Below are 16,701 nucleotides of genomic sequence, written 5' to 3'. Positions count from 1 at the left end.
AGTAATTTTCACTTGAGGGCATATCATCCTTTGAAAGTACAGCACAGATCAAATTGTTATTTCAGTTCATGGTTCTGACAGCCATTTTTTAAATGCTTTGAGTTATTCCAAATCAAACTAATTTCTTGTGTTTATTTCATGAAGAGAAAATTGTGATCCAACGTCAAGGTGACAAAAATGTGAGGCACTGCACTGAATTACAGTGAGCTCCAAAAGTATTGGCACAGTGACACATTTTTCTGTTGATCTTTTGGCTCTGTACTCCAGCATTTTGGATTGGAAATGATACAATGACTATGAGGTTAAAGTGCAGACTGTCAGCTTTAATTTGAGGGTATTTTATCCATATAAGTGAATTCATCCTTTTTGTACATAGTCCCCCCATTTTATGGGACCAAAAGTATTGGGACAAATTCACTTATGTCTATTAAAGTAGTAAAAAGTTAAGTATTTGATCCCATATTCATAGCATGCAATGATTACATCAAGGTTGTGACTCTACACATTTGTTGGAGGCATTTGCTGTTTGTTTTGGTTGTATTTCAGATTATTTTGTGCCCAATAGAAATGTATGGAAAATAATGTATTGAGTCATTTTGGAGTAACTTTTATTGTAAATAAGAATAGGATATGTTTCTAAACACTTCTACATGAATGTGGATGTTACCAAGATGCACATTCATGTGAATGCACTGTCCTTATCTCTTTATCTAAACTGCCCCCCCCCCCCCCCCCCACACAATTATTGACGACTGCCATTACTGTACATCCAGCTCAAAATGCAGTTACCCAGCACATGACATTGTTTCTATTTTTGCTGAACCCCTTAAAGAGCCACTGAACAAGCCGATTGGCACGTGTTTTTCTGTTGCTCATTAGAAAAAATATGCGTTGGGGATAAGATAACTCAACAAATCTGTAATTCATTCAGAAATTTTTGATGAGGATGTTTTAGTTGTGCAATTTTACATCTAAGGTGTGGATTTCCCTAACTCCATTTTAGACTAAACTGACTTTATGACCAAAATTATCCTATTTACACTTTGTAGTCAATTTTGACACTAGAATAACTGTTTCTGACTCATATCGATGCCACATAGGCCATTTTCAAAGGGATGCGTTGCTTTTTAAGCGTCAAATATGACGTTTTAGTAATGTTTATGAATTAATCGTGAATAATGATGAGTGAGAAAGTTACAGACGCACAAATATCATACCCCCAAGACATCGTAACCTCTCACCATTACAATAACAGGGGAGGTTAGCATTTTTGGAGGGGTATGATATTTGTGCGACTAACTTTCTCACTCATCATTATTCACGAATCATTCATAAACATTACTAAAACTTCATATTTGATGCTTAAAAAGCAATGCATCCCTTTGAAAACGGCCTATGTGGATTTAAGTTTGCCTGCATTAAAGTCCCCGGCCACTAGGAGCGCCACTTCTGGATGAGCATTTTCTTGTTTGCTTATGGCCTTATACAGCTCGTTGAGTGTGGTCTTAGTGCCAGCATCGGTTTGTGGTGGTAAATAGACTTCTACTGTGGTGGTAAATAGACTTCTACTTCTATGATTTGGAAAGGTACACACATGTCTATATAAGGTCCCACAGTTGACAGTGCATGTCAGAGCAAAAACCAAGCTGTGAGTTCGAAGGAATTGTCCGTAGAGCCCTGTGACAGGATTGTGTCGAGGCACAGATCTGAGGAAGGGTACCAAAACATGTCTGCAACATTGCAGGTCCCCAAGAAAACCGTGGCCTCCATCATTCTTAAATGGAATAAGTTTGGAACCACCAAGACTCTTCCTAGAGCTGGCTGCCTGGCCAAACTGAGCAATCAGGGGAGAAGGGCCTTGGTCAGGGAGGTGACCAAGAACCTGATGGTCACTCTGACAGAGCTCTAGAGTTCCTCTGGGGAGAGAAGGACAACCATCTCTGCAGCACTCCACCAATAAGGCCTTTATGGTAGAGTGGCCAGACGGAAGCCACTCCTCAGTAAAAAAGGCACATGACAGACCACTTGGAGTTTACCAAAAGGCACCTAAAGACATTCAGACCAGTAAAAACAAGATTCTCTGGTCTGATGAAACCAAGATTGAACTCTTTGGCCTGAATGCCAAGCATCACGTCTGGAGGAAACCTGGCACCATCCCTACGGTGAAGCATGGTGGTGGCAGCATCATGCTGTGGGGATGTTTTTCAGCGGCAGGGACTGGGTGACTAGTCAGGATCGAGGGAAAGATAAACGGAGCAAAGTACAGAGAGATCCTTGATGAAAACCTGCTCCAGAGCACTTAGGACCTCAGACTGGGGCGAAGGTTCACCTTCCAACAGGACAACGATCCTAAGCAGACAGCCAAGACAACGCAGGAGTGGCTTCGGGACAAGTCACTGAATGTCCTTGAGTGGCCCAGCCAGAGCCCGGACTTGAACCCGATCGAACATCTCTGGAGACCTGAAAATAGTTGTGTAGCAACGCTCCCCATCCAACCTGACAGAGCTTGAGAGGATCTGCAGAGAAGAATGGGAGAAACTCCCCAAATACAGGTGTGCCAAGCTTTTAGCGTCATCCCCAAAAAGACTCAAGGCTGTAATCGCTGCCAAAGGTGCTTCAACAAAGTATTGAGTAAAGGGTCTGAATACTTATGTAACTGTGATATTTAAGTTTGTTCTTTATATATACATTTGCTAAAATGTCTAAAAACCAGTTTTTGCTTTGTCATTATGGGGTATTGTGTGTAGATTGATGAGAAAAAAATAAAAAATAATAATCAATTTTAGAATAAGGCTGTAACCTAACAAAATGTGGAAAAAGTGAAGGGGTTGAATACTTTCCGAAGGCACTGTATGTAGTCATTCAGGTTCTACAAACTTTAAAGTCCCTCTAGAAGTCAAAGCCGTTAAGGAGAGGTGGGTAGGGGGTCTACTAAGCTAACACATGAATTTGTTTTAAGATGTTCATACCATGGATCATTTAGCTATTTGATTTTGAATGTTATGACCCCTTTAGGTGTCAAAACCAATATAAAAATGGTTTTTGATAAAATATTTAATTTGGCCTTTACTACTATAGCCCATAGAAACGCATTGAATAACACATTCATAAATGGCAAAAAGGACAGTCAAAAAATTAATCATAAGAAACAAGGTTTTGAAGTGTCTGTGCTAAATCTAAGAGATATAAAAATAACAAATATTTTGTTTCTTTTTTTACACATATTTAATCCCTTTTTTTGTGCAAAACTACCTTCATATTTGCATTCACTTTTTTAAACCGGAACCGGTTACCTTCAGACGAGTCCCATAGAGCAAAATGGAGAACACCCGTATTCGTGAGAGTCTCCCCTTTCCATAGAGTGGTCGTAATAGTTTGTAGCTCAAACCGTTCGGACGCTACAGACGTTTACGTGAGAATACTGATTTTTGAGATGTCTCATGGTCTGACAAACACCGCTCTAGCTCTGCCACCTTTCACCGAAGATGCGGAAGTGCGACACTGGCCGCTGTGGTGGATTGAGACACATCCACTGCAAAAAAACAGATATCTCTAGGTTCAACTGACGGATTTTGATGGGGATTTTTTATTTATTATGTTACTTAGATTGACACCCACCTCCTCCACATCAACTCCCTCAAAAAGTTCAACATAGTTTGCCTGACAAAACATCCCAGACTACAGCCTGTGGCAGTTATGTTGTGAAAGCGAGTCTATCATCGAGAGCAGCATTTGTAGAACGTTAGTGTGTAACGAGCTAGATAATGGATGGGGGCTGTTAACGTGATGGATTGGGAGGCCTGCGCTCTAACCCCTCTCTCCCCATCAGAGCCGAAAATAGGAAGCGCAGCTTGTGTCTGTCTGCTCCGTCTAGTGCTCTGGCGGGAGAGCTTGGCGGTGGTGGCAGCTCGTATGATGTATCTGTCGGCGGGGCGTGCCAGGGGTGATAAACGAGCCCCCGGCCTGGGACGCCATGCTCTGCCAGGCACGGTTACGGGCAGTCGGTTCTGCTCTGTAGGGCAGAGCGCAGCTGGGCTAGATGGGGAGAGGAAGCCCCAGTGAGCAGTATTAGAGTAGCTGGTGTCTGATCTATAAGCTAATGTTTCTCCTTGAAGACCAGGCATACTGTTGATGTACCTAAGGTACTATGGGGCTGCTATGGTTGCCTAAGGGGAGGCCAACTTCTACCTGCCACTTTCAGTGGTGTCTGGGTGATTCAATATGTTTGATTATGCCGTTGGTGGTAGCGTAAGAGTGTTTATATACTGAGATGGTAATGTGTTTAAGGCAAGTGACCTGAAACATTGAGGCAATTATTACACGCTCATCACCTAAATGCACATAGAGAAATATAGGGTCAGAAAATCAGTACAGAAAATCTGATCGATCGATTAGCTGGACTGGAGGATCAATGGGAGGATGGACACAGCTTTTACGAAGGACATTAAAACCAAGCCAAGTAAAAACTTCCAAGGCCATTATTGAAGCCCACTGTCCAAAATCAGAGACTGGTGTAAAATCAGACACTGAATGGTTGATTGAAATAATAATGAGACACAGCTGAGTGGCTGATTGAGATAATTGATAGGTGATGTTCTTATTGGTTGATTGAGATAAGAGGCCACTCACGATGATGTAGACACTCTTGCCGGTGCCTGTGGGGCCGATGAAGATGGTGGGCTTCTGGTGGGTGATAAGCAGCTCCATCAAAGCTGTGTAGCGCACCGTGTTCTCCGTGGGCACAATTATCTCGTTGAAATGCACATCCTTGGGGATAGGGGGTGCCATCTTCAGCCCGTCTGTCCACAACTCCCAACTCCCTGGGCCCTGTAGGAGAATACATTTTTTGATTAAAAAAATACATTACCTCAAACTGTTTATTTATTTAGGCCTAATAGTGACCGCTTATTCAATTAATGTCTGAGAGCAACACATTATCCACTCACTGGAAACACAATTCAATTAAGCTCAATGAAAGTTGCCTTACTGTAATAGTGATGTAACAAATGGAGGTTGTCAAGTGGCAAAGTATTTTATTACTGGGTGCAGTACTCACTCCTTGAGACTTACAATTAACCCCTGCAGAAAAATCTACAATAATTCTAAATTCCAGGCAAACTTGGCCCCAAGGGGGAAACTATATTTTGTGTGAGCACACTGTCACTAAATTTTAAGTGCTACTTTGCACCTTAGGGCTATCGTACAAACCAGGGGAGAATGACTGCCCCTCTCATTGAAGCCATGGAAGTTAAAGGCCGAACGTGGTACTGCAGGCATTGTTAACAGAAAACAGGATCTCCCATTATAGTGAATGGAAAAATGAAAATTTTCGTGGTCAATCTTCGTGTAAATAAAATAAAAAATCAAAGACAATCATGGTACCAATAATTGCTTCTAATACACCAGATGTATGTCCTTGAACTGATTATTTTAAAATCACACACAGAATATGTTGGGTTGCTAATGGCAACCTGCAGTATCCCGGTCGGCCTTCAACTTGAGTTACTCAATGAGAGGGATAGCACTGAGCTAGCTAGCAACGTCACATCCTGGAGTAGCTCAAACTGCGCATGTTATGTCTCCATGAGACACCGTCTTAACCGACTTCATTTGGCATCAATGCGCTGTTGAGTCTTACAGTGGGGAAATTTAGGGATATTTAGTCAGCCACCAATTGTGCAAGTTCTCCCACTTAAAAAGATGAGAGAGGCCTGTAATTTTCATCATAGGTACACGTCAACTATGACAGACAAATTGAGAAAAGAAAATCCAGAAAATCACATTGTAGGATTTTTAATGAATTTATTTGCAAATTATGGTGGAAAATAAGTATTTGGTCACCTACAAACAAGCAAGATTTCTGGCTCTCACAGACCTGTAACTTCTTCTTTAAGAGTCTCCTCTGTCCTCCACTCGTTACCTGTATTAATGGCACCTGTTTGAACTTGTTATCAGTATAAAAGACACCTGTCCACAACCTCAAACAGTCACACTCCAAACTCCACTATGGCCAAGACCAAAGAGCTGTCAAAGGACACCAGAAACAAAATTGTAGACCTGCAGCAGGCTGGGAAGACTGAATCTGCAATAGGTAAGCAGCTGGTTTGAAGAAATCAACTGTGGGAGCAATTATTAGGAAATGGAAGACATACAAGACCACTGATAATCTCCCTCGATCTGGGGCTCCACGCAAGATCTCACCCCGTGAGGTCAAAATGATCACAAGAACGGTGAGCAAAAATCCCAGAACCACACGGGGGGACCTAGTGAATGACCTGCAGAGAGCTGGGACCAAAGTAACAAAGCCTACCATCAGTAACAGACTACGCCGCCAGGGACTCAAATCCTGCAGTGCCAGACGTGTCCCCCTGCTTAAGCCAGTACATGTCCAGGCCCGTCTGAAGTTTGCTAGAGTGCATTTGGATGATCCAGAAGAGGATTGGGAGAATGTCATATAGTCAGATGAAACCAAAATATAACTTTTTGGTAAAAACTCAACTCGTCGTGTTTGGAGGACAAAGAATGTTGAGTTGCATCCAAAGAACACCATACCTACTGTGAAGCATGGGGGTGGAAACATCATGCTTTGGGGCTGTTTTTCTGCAAAGGGACCAGGACGACTGATCCGTGTAAAGGAAAGAATGAATGGGGCCATGTATCGTGAGATTTTAAGTGAAAACCTCCTTCCATCAGCAAGGGCATTGAAGATGAAACGTGGCTGGGTCTTTCAGCATGACAATGATCCCAAACACACCGCCCGGGCAACAAAGGAGTGGCTTCGTAAAAAGCATTTCAAGGTCCTGGAGTGGCCTAGCCAGTCTCCAGATCTCAACCCCATAGAAAATCTTTGGAGGGAGTTGAAAATCCGTGTTGCCCAGCGACAGCCCCAAAACATCACTGCTCTAGAGGAGATCTGCATGGAGGAATGGGCCAAAATACCAGCAACAGTGTGTGAAAACCTTGTGAAGACTTACAGAAAACGTTTGACCTGTGTCATTGCTAACAAAAGGTATATAACAAAGTATTGAGAAACGTTTGTTATTGACCAAATACTTATTTTCCACCATAATTTGCAAATAAATTCATAAAAAATCCTACAATGTGATTTTCTGGATTTTTTTTTCTCATTTTGTCTGTCATAGTTGACGTGTACCTATGATGAAAATTACAGGCCTCTCTCATCATTTTAAGTGGGAGAACTTGCACAATTGGTGGCTGACTAAATAATGTTTTCCCCCACTGTATATACAGTCATTGGTACAAACTCACAGTTGGCCCTTCAACATAATCATACGAGACTCACTCTGTGTAGCTTATTGTAGGCCCTACCTGGTCCTGACAAATCTCACCTCTTTAATGAAGCGATACTCGTAGAGTGTGCCCTCCGTGGGCAGAGGCACAGTCAGCTGCTTGGCAGGGGGCTCCACGTGCTCTAGGATGCCATGGCGTGCCCGCGTCTCCTCGCTCAAGGCACCCTCCAGCATCTCTCGAACCAGGCTGTCAAACTTCACCCGTCCGGACTCCGTACAGCTGGCGCCCACCGACCACACCAGGCAGAAGATGAAGATGCCCTGTGGTGCCAAGATAGAAGAATCTCACAAAATGCTCACAAGAAAAGACTTCTCAGGTGATATTTTTTTTTAATCACTTGAGCATGGCTGACAATGTTTTGAACCTTGACTGGTCTTTGTCAGGTAAGCAGGGAGTATAAATCAATATAGAGGTATCCTTTTTGTAGCAGTTCCAAGAGATCGCCACAAAATCAGTGAAGCTCAATAAGGTAGAACAGAAAACCAGCAGGCTCTGGACCTCGTAGGGTAAGGGTTGAATACCCCTGACTACAGAATATACTTTTTTACAATATTCATTTTTATTTCTTAATTTATTTAACCAACAAGTGATTTGTGTAAATAATGTTTATATCTTGACTAGCAAGCAGCTCAATAGTGTAGGCCTAAGTAAACCTTTCTTTGCTAATAATGACAATGATGTGTAGGATGTATGATATGAAAAAATATTTTCATTCTGTGATTGTGGAATGTGTGTGCCGATGTTCAACTCTGAATTGATGGGATTCCCATCTCCGCTGACAGAGACTACCTAAAAACATGCCACTTTGATATAAGTGAATTTTCGTAGCAGGTTATGAGAGCATTTTCGCTAACCCTAACCCTTTTCCTAACCTTAACCTAATTCTCCTAACCTGCTACGTTAATTTTCCTAAACTGCTACAAAAAAGTAATAGCTGTATCAAAGTGCAATTTTTAGGGAATCTTCCGCTGAGACGGGTCTGGCGCGAGTTTCCAGGACGTAGCCTACTGAGGCGAGGCTCACTCGAGACAGAGAGGGAAGGATTTGAAATTCTTACCTATGCTTGGAAACCGAATGCTGGTTGATAACAAGTGTGAAGCGTCAGACGTCGGGAATGTTGCCGGGTAAGAGGGCAGCCCTGACACACATACAAGCACTGTCCATGACACAAACGGTTCACACCTCTCTTGTTGGCAGAGAGAACATTTTGCAGTTTTAAAGATAATTTCCTGCAATTCTACCCACGGTCCGTATTAACGCTGTTCTGGGTCCGGATCCAGACCACGGTCTGCCTATTGAGAATGGCTGGCCTACGATAAACCCTACAGCAAAAATAAACCATATAGCAAAAACTGTTATTAATTCAATGCTTTGATAAGAATAGCTAAAACTAGCTGAAAGCAAAGAGGAACATCATCAGTATAGTATGCTATAGGGAGAATAATACCAAATATTTGTATAACTAAACCACGATTGACCACAGCCTGTCGTTTCCAATGGGAACAAATGAGTCATAGTGGGCAGAACAAGCAAGGGGGTGGGCAGAGCCAAGCACGAGCTAGCGAGATCCTATTGGCCCGTTCTAGCATGCATCTGTATATTTCTGTTAGAGAACGCCTACTCTGTGAAGTGCGCGTGTGTAATAACTCAATTCACCTTTGCACTCCTTCTAAACAACACCATTTTTTTACAACTTTGGCAAAGGGTAAAGTCTACTAAACTTAGTCCACTCTGTTCATAGCAGATTCTAGTTTTGGGAACAAAAAACTGTATTGACATAAAATGTTTCATCAATGAGAAAACTTGCAGAAAGTCAGTCAAAATCCATCTCCTTCCATCTTCTCCCACTGCCGGCCACTAGGGCTTCCTCTCACTACCATATCTGGTAGTGAGTGGAAACGCCAAGCGGATGCTTCACATTTATACATCCAGTGAAATATCTGTCTCATTGTTCTACCTGTGATAATACCACTGCTTTCACGAGATACGATTCATTCAGCACAGAACAATTGGGTCTCAGTGGAAGTGTGGAGGTGGTACTGATTAAAACATTTTTTTGAGTGAAATTGACTCCATTGGCTGATAAAGGTAAATGCAGAGGGCACCATTATATGGCTTCATGGAGCAACATGTGAATCCCATAGGGTGTGCATTGGCCAATAGGTCATTGAGCACGCTCTAGCTTTTACGTTTATTTCACCAAACAAGTAGATTTCAATCAGATTATTTTATATAAGAATGACCCAGGGAGTTTTTAGGCGCTGAGGAGAGGGAGTTGAATGGTTCTTATTGGAAGCTCGGGGACGATTGGATGGCGGTGGTATGAAGTGTGATTGTACCCTCTCTGTAGATCTTTTCCGCTCCACACACACGCAGTGTGCAAATACACCCACTAACTTTCAGAGGGATACTTTCAGAGGGATAACTCTCTTTTAATCATGTCCATGAGAAGGTGGCAACTACTTCTCCGAATATAAAGTCAACTTGTTGAGAAATACTTTAATGTTTTCAAACTCATTTTGAATAAAGTACCTACTAATTGATTCAAAATGGTCAACTATCAAATTGTCTACTTAAAATGTTACGGTTACTTTGCGCACGGTGTGTGTGTGACAGAGTGCTTCATCTGGGGAGCGTTTATAAGGCACGGAACAGAATAAAACAGGGACTCCTTGGACTTGTCCAATAAGCAACACTTATGTTCAGTTTCCGTAGCAGAGCATTTAAAACATTTTCTGTTGCGTGCCATAATGAACACGACCCTGGCCACAGGGCCTCTCCTCCCCCTCACCTCTAGCCAGGAGCAGACGTCCCTCTCGTTCATGCCCTTCATCTTGCTCTCCTCGCTGAACTCGTCCATCATGCAGTCCATCAAGTTCATCAGCGAGTTCACCAGGTTTGTGTCCGATGTCGGGGAGAGCTCCTGGAACAGGTACACAACCATAGAGATACAATATCATTCTATTCTATTCTAGTCTATTCTAGTTCACTATACAACTCTGATGATTGCCAGGTCAAAAAACGTATACAACTGTAAATACACAAGTCACTAAATTGAAAGAAAACCAGAAGAGACAGTAGCCCTGGAGGACTGGAGTTGAGGAACCATTGGATAACCAGGTGTGCATGCTGTATCATATAAATCTATTCATGGGAATGTCCAATCTAGTCATTCTATATCTATGTATTGTACCTGGGTGGCCTTCCGTATCAGCTGCAGGCAGGCCGGCAGCATCCGGTCAAAGAGACCAGTGATGAGGTCCTTGTGGATGACGTTGACTGTGGTGGGCAGTGTGTTGAGCCAGGACAGCATGAGGGGCCGCCAGCCCAGCATGTGAGGCTCCATGTAGATCATGCCACAGCGAGACACCTGTTACACACACCACATACACAAACATGCTTGCGCGTGTGCCCACACATGCGCGCACGCACACACACACACACACAAACACACATACACAGTGAAAAACATGCAAAAGGAAAAGTAGCCTACCCTTTGTCCATTAACAACTTTACAAGAGCCAGACAATTTATTGTCCTTTGTACTAAGCTAGAACACAGCAAATCAGAGACCATTAAAACCGGGAAGAAAATACTTTAAAGAAATTGGATGATGAATGGCATAGAAGGGAAGTGTGTGTGTGTGTTTGTGGGGGGGGGGGGGGGAGTGCTGTGATAGAAGTGCTGCCGACACACACACACAGGTGTAAGGAAGTGTGTGAGAGCCCAGAGGACTCTTTCAGTGAGCAGGAGCTGAATGCAAGGGCCTCTTTATGGTAGCTGGGAGCCTTTGCAGGACACCTTCACTCTAGCCTCTAACGAGAACCCCATAACACTCAACCATTATCTGGGAGAGAGGGATCAAAAGAGAAGGATGGGAGAGATATGAACAGAGGAGAAGGAAGGAGATCTGGGGAGAGGAAAAGTAATGACAGAAAGAGGCAATAATGCAGAGGGAGAGATAGAGAGAAAGGGGAGAGAAGGAGATAGAGTGCCAAGGGAGACAGGGAGACAGGGAGAGAAAAGGGTAGAAACCTTGATCAGGAAGACAAAATAAAGTTTGATGGCATTGCTTTCCAGAGGATGAAAAACAGAGGAGTGGCTGTACTGAACCGAAATATAACGTGTTTGATAGAACGTCTTGCACTCAGAGCATCTTCTTTGCATCACAACAACAGAGCCAATGTATGAATTAAAACAAAGATCTGACTACTCGCGTATCTTGAACCAAGAACGCTCTCTTCGATCCATCTCCCTTGTAATCTAGTTGAGTTCTTGGTTCTGCCTGAATGCGGTTTAATCCATGTCCAAGCAGTGCTGTATTTAGAAAAGGGGGGACTACTCTTGTCTAATCTAGGTCCAGCCTTCGGTTTTTAAAACAATCTGGATTCATCTTGTTTGTTGGGAAATGCTCCAGTTTGTTTGGGGTTTCTTTGAATTCCCATCAAAGGGTTGTTTTGGGGCAGTGCATCTGGACAATGAGATGAACCCGCCTACATAATTCAATCACAGTGTAGGATATGAGGGAGTGTAAATTTTTCATAATAAGGGTTACCTGGAGAAAATTGGAACTCTCTGAAATACAAATGGTAAATATATTTTAACTAAACCCTCCATGAACGCTTAAAAACCTGATTCTCCACTATACCCAACATAAGCAGAGAACATGCCTACCGTTTAACCTCACTTCTAGGACAGACCAGAGCCTTAGATATGTCGTTTTAGAAACTGTTCTTCGTCCTGTAAGCATTACATGGCAACGTAGGAATTTTTCTAGCGGGCAGAAGGTTGTGGGTTCGCAGACCACCATGGACAAGAGTAGGGGTGGAAAGATCTCCTTTATAATAAAGGCATTGCATGAATCTATCATCATTTTTGCGGGTCCGAGAAAAAGTAGCATTTTATAAACGCATTTCATGCAATTCTATGTCATTTTACATGACTGGAGACCTTAGCAGAATAGATTTTACTACGACACAAAATTCCGAAATTGCAGGCTAAGAACGGACAGAGAGATAGACCTATGCATTCATCTTATCATATTTCTCCAATGCCAAATCAGTGTGTCTTGTTTGCAACAAAACTGTCCATGTTTGCAAATAATTAATTCATTATGAGACATCATTTTGAATCTAAGTATGGTACTTTCAAAAGTTAGGCCTACCTTTCCACCCCAGGCAGAGTAGGCCTACCGACGCAGAAAAATTTCAGCTATACCTGCTGCTACTCTTCTTCCGTGGCTTAACCCAATGAGAGAAGGTCACAAGTGTTTCCCTAAAAGTTGTCTGGGTTTAAAACATCTTCTATATTGCAGAAATTACAGCGGCAGAATTAGATTACTTCCCAAGCAAACGTACATTTTTTTTTGTCTTCTCGGCTATATAAGGTTGTAGCTCAGCCTCTGAATGTTATAGAAACTAACCAAAAGGTATCCTTATATGCATTGGAGTCACGTTTTTCCCGGGTATTTTACAGCTTGTTTCTAGCATAAAGAATTGCGGACCGTAGCGCCATTATAGATCACTTTATATAAATCGGATCCGTTTTAGTGCATGGTGGGTGGAGGAATTGGCCGTCAAATCTATGGATAGCAGCCTATAGCCTAGTTTGGTCTGTCAAATAGGTAGGCCTACCTCTTATTTCTTAAATAGGAAGAAATAGGCTCCAACACAAAGCCCTCTTGTTGTTAGTATAGTCAAAATAAAATGAAGACGGTTGAAATGAATTAGGCCTACTCTATTTCCGATTGATTGTTCCGTGGCTGCCGCTTCAAGTTTCAGCACCACAATGTAAGTTACTCGAATATGGCTTATTATTAGCTCAATAACTCTGATAAATAGCTGCCTCATGGGCAAGAAATATTGATTTTATTAAAAATCAACTATAGTAGTAGAAAGCTACTACCTCTGGTCTCAAACTGAACAGAACATATAGCCTGTGCCATTAGAAAGTATTCATACCACTTGACATATTCCATGTTTTGTTGTGTTACAGCCTGAATTCAAAATGGATGAATTGATGATTATTTATTTTTTGCCATCTACACACAATACCACATAACGACAAAGTGAAACCATGTTTTTAGACATTTTTGCAAATGTATTGAAAATGAAATACAGAAATATCTAATTTATATAAGTATTCACACCCCTGAGTCAATGCATGTTAGAATCACCTTTGGCAGCGATTACGGCTGAGTCTTTCTGGGTAAGTCTCCAAGAGCTTTGCACACCTGAATTGTGCAATGTATGCACATTATTCTTTAAAAAATTATTCAACCTTCAAGTTGGTTGTTGATCATTGCTAGTCAGCCATTTTCAAGTCTTGCCATAGATTTTCAAGCCGACATAAGTCAAAACTGTAACTCGGCCACTCAGGAACATTCAATGTCGTCTTGGTAAGCAACTCCAGTGTATATTTGGCCTTGTGTTTTAGGTTATTGTCCTGCTGAAAGGTGAATTTGTCTCCCAGTGTCTGTTGGAAAGCAGACTGAACCAGGTTGTCCTCTAGGATAGGGCCTGTGCTTAGCTCTATTCCGTTTCTTTATGATGAAAACACCCTAGTCCTTGCTGATGAAAAGCATACCCATAATATGTTGCGGACACCACCATGCTTGAAAATATGAAGAGTGGTACTCAGTGATGTTTTTTGCAGTTTGACTTTAGTGCCTTATTGCAAACAGGATGCATTTTTTAGAATATTTTTATTCTGTACAGGCTTCCTACTTTTCACTCTGTCACCTAAGTCAGTATTGTGGAGAAACTACAATGTTGTTGATCCATCCTCAGCTCTCATATCATAACCATTAAACTATGTAACTGTTTTAATGTCACCAAGAACCCGATGGTCACTCTGACAGAGCTCCAGAGTTCCTCTGTGGAGATGGAAGAACCTTCCAGAAGGACAACCATCTCTGCAGCACTCCACCAATCAGGCCTTTATGGTAGAGTGGCCAGACGGAAGTCACTCCTCATTAAAAGGCACATGACAGCCCACTTGGAGTTTGCCTCTCAGACCATGAGAAACAAGATTCTCTGGTCTGATGAAACCAATATTGAACTCTTTGGCCTGAATGCCAAGCGTCACGTCTGGAAGAAACCTGGCACCATCACTACGGTGAAACATGGTGGTGGCAGCATCATGCTGTGGGGATGTTTTTCAGTGGCAGGGACTGGGTGACTAGTCAGGATCGAGGCAAAGATGAACGAAGCAAAGTACAGAGAGATCCTTGATGAAAACCTGCTCCAGAGCGCTCAGGACCTCAGACTGGGGCAAAGGTTCACCTTCCAACGGGACAACGACCCTAAGCACACAGCCAAGACAATGCAGGAGTGGCTTCGGGACAAGTCTCTGAACGTCCTTGAGGGGCCCAGCCAGAGCCCGGACTTGAATCCAATCGAACATCTCTGGAGACCTGAAAATAGTTGTGCAGCAATGCTCCCCATCCAACCTGACAGAGCTTGAGAGGATATGCAGAGAAGAATGAATGGGAGAAACTCCTCAAATACAGTTGTGCCAAGCTTGTAGCGTCATACCCAAGAAGACTCAAATTAGCAAACATATCTACAAACCTGTTTTTGCTTTGTCATTATGGGGTATTGTGTGTAGATTGATGAGGAAAAAAACAATTTTATCAATTTTAGAATAAGGCTGTAAAGTAGCAAAATGTGGAAAAAGTCAAAGGGGTCTGAATACTTTCCGAATGCACTGTACATAGAGTGGTGTGGGCGCCTGCCCGCCAGAGTGCCATTGGTCCTTCTGGTGTCAATGTGTCTGTAATTATGACTGTAATTATGCGGTAAGAGGATTGGTCTCTCCCTTTAGTGACCCGCATTGTGACAGTGTGGAGGCTGATGCCGCTACACATTACTGTACAAGAAGTCTGCCCCATTTATGCAAACACAAATCGGACTTCTTTCTCTGAGACTTCAGAGAGAATGTTTACCTGATGCTTGTTTTGTTTGGGTCATTAAATCGCATGAAATCCCCCTGATGTTTCCTGACATCATAACACAGTGCAGATAATAAAAACATATTTAACAGTGACTTTAAGTTGGTTAAAATATTTGTGATCTATAATATTTGGGATTGAATGAGACCTTGAGTTATGCAAGATGTGACGAAGATACTGATATTTTTTGCTGATACTTCAATTAGCCCTTACAGAACTTCTTCTCCCACCATTATCAGAGCTGCATGTATTAGAGAACTACAAATTGGCTCAATAGAACTACAACTCCCAGTCTCACCGTGGCTGGGGAGGCCACCTCCAGGTCCATGGGCTCGAATATGAGGCTCATCTGCGGGGACATCTGAATGATCTCGCCGCTCATCAGGCACAGCTTCTTATTGTCGTCCAGCACCGTGTTCATGTTCTCGATCCACACAGCGTCCACCGGCCCGTCAAAGATCAGCCACTTCCTGTCCGGACTCTAAGGTTGGAAAGAGGTGTGTGCTGTGTGGTACTTTCTAACTACCAGCTTTCAAGTAGCACAAAAGAGGAGTGGACTCATGTGCACCCAGATGTTTACGTAGCTGTGTGGCTGCTAACATTGCTAACAATGCTAACTCTCTCAATATTTGGTGTCACCACTGGTTATGGTCACGCCAGTTTCAGTCTTAAATAAAATACCTAATGTAAAAGGAAAACTACATCAAGGGAGACCCTGCAGTGCTTAAAGTTTTTTGAGGGATTTGGGAGGTATTAGTGGAGCTTAAAAGTTTCTGAAAAGGCTTAAAAATACATTTAAAGAAAATTATTTGGTAAGTCTAAGTTGATTTAAGGATGGCCCATAAGATTTAACCAATAATCATATTCACATATTAATACTTTCTCTGACATTAGGAACATCAAGTCCACCTTTGAAGGTCATAACAGGCCTTATATACAAATATAGCATTGCTGAACTGATTTAAATTAACACCTACACATGCATAATGGAGGTCGACATCAAGCATCAATTCTCCAGTGAGAAAGCTGGCAGGAGTTCTGGTTAAATTGATTTGTTATAATATAAACAACTCGAGATGCGATCGGCTTGGGCCATCTGGTGCTCGAGAAAGCAGAGAAAGCATAATGTAATCATCTGACAGAAAACATTACTTGAAAAGATCTCCCTGAACCAGGGGGGAAAAAATCACATTAAGTATGCAGATGCTCCCTGTGTCAAAGCTAATGACTTCAAATTAAAGTGCCAACAAAACTGGAATTTACCAGATTTATTGTGTTAAACAACAAGCAGTAAATAAAGACTTCTATCCTAGTGAAGCCAGGCGTCGTTCGGTGGTACTCGCACTTTATTGCTTTAATACATAAGCTGTCAACACATATTGAAAATTCCTGTTTACTTCAACACCTCATGTTGATAAGGGAAATATTTTGGAAAAAAA

At 42.3% G+C, this 16,701-nt stretch overlaps 1 protein-coding gene across 1 annotated transcript in view; it reads right to left on the bottom strand.

Annotated features, from left to right (window-relative positions):
• The window catches only part of dnah7 (dynein, axonemal, heavy chain 7), a gene marked incomplete at both ends in the record, with an annotated part of 219,285 nt that overhangs the window by 100,716 nt on the left and 101,868 nt on the right, over window positions 1-16,701 (bottom strand). Inside the window, 5 exons of the mRNA XM_084179224.1 lie at window positions 4,630-4,827; window positions 7,350-7,571; window positions 10,103-10,234; window positions 10,505-10,681; window positions 15,561-15,743. Coding sequence (XP_084035350.1) covers window positions 4,630-4,827; window positions 7,350-7,571; window positions 10,103-10,234; window positions 10,505-10,681; window positions 15,561-15,743 — 912 coding nt within the window. The remainder of the gene's footprint in view (window positions 1-4,629; window positions 4,828-7,349; window positions 7,572-10,102; window positions 10,235-10,504; window positions 10,682-15,560; window positions 15,744-16,701) is intronic.

Source organism: Coregonus lavaretus, assembly GCF_964263955.1.
Source record: "Coregonus lavaretus genome assembly, chromosome: 16".
Lineage (NCBI taxonomy): Eukaryota > Metazoa > Chordata > Actinopteri > Salmoniformes > Salmonidae > Coregonus > Coregonus lavaretus.
This window is presented reverse-complemented; position numbering and strand designations above follow the sequence as displayed.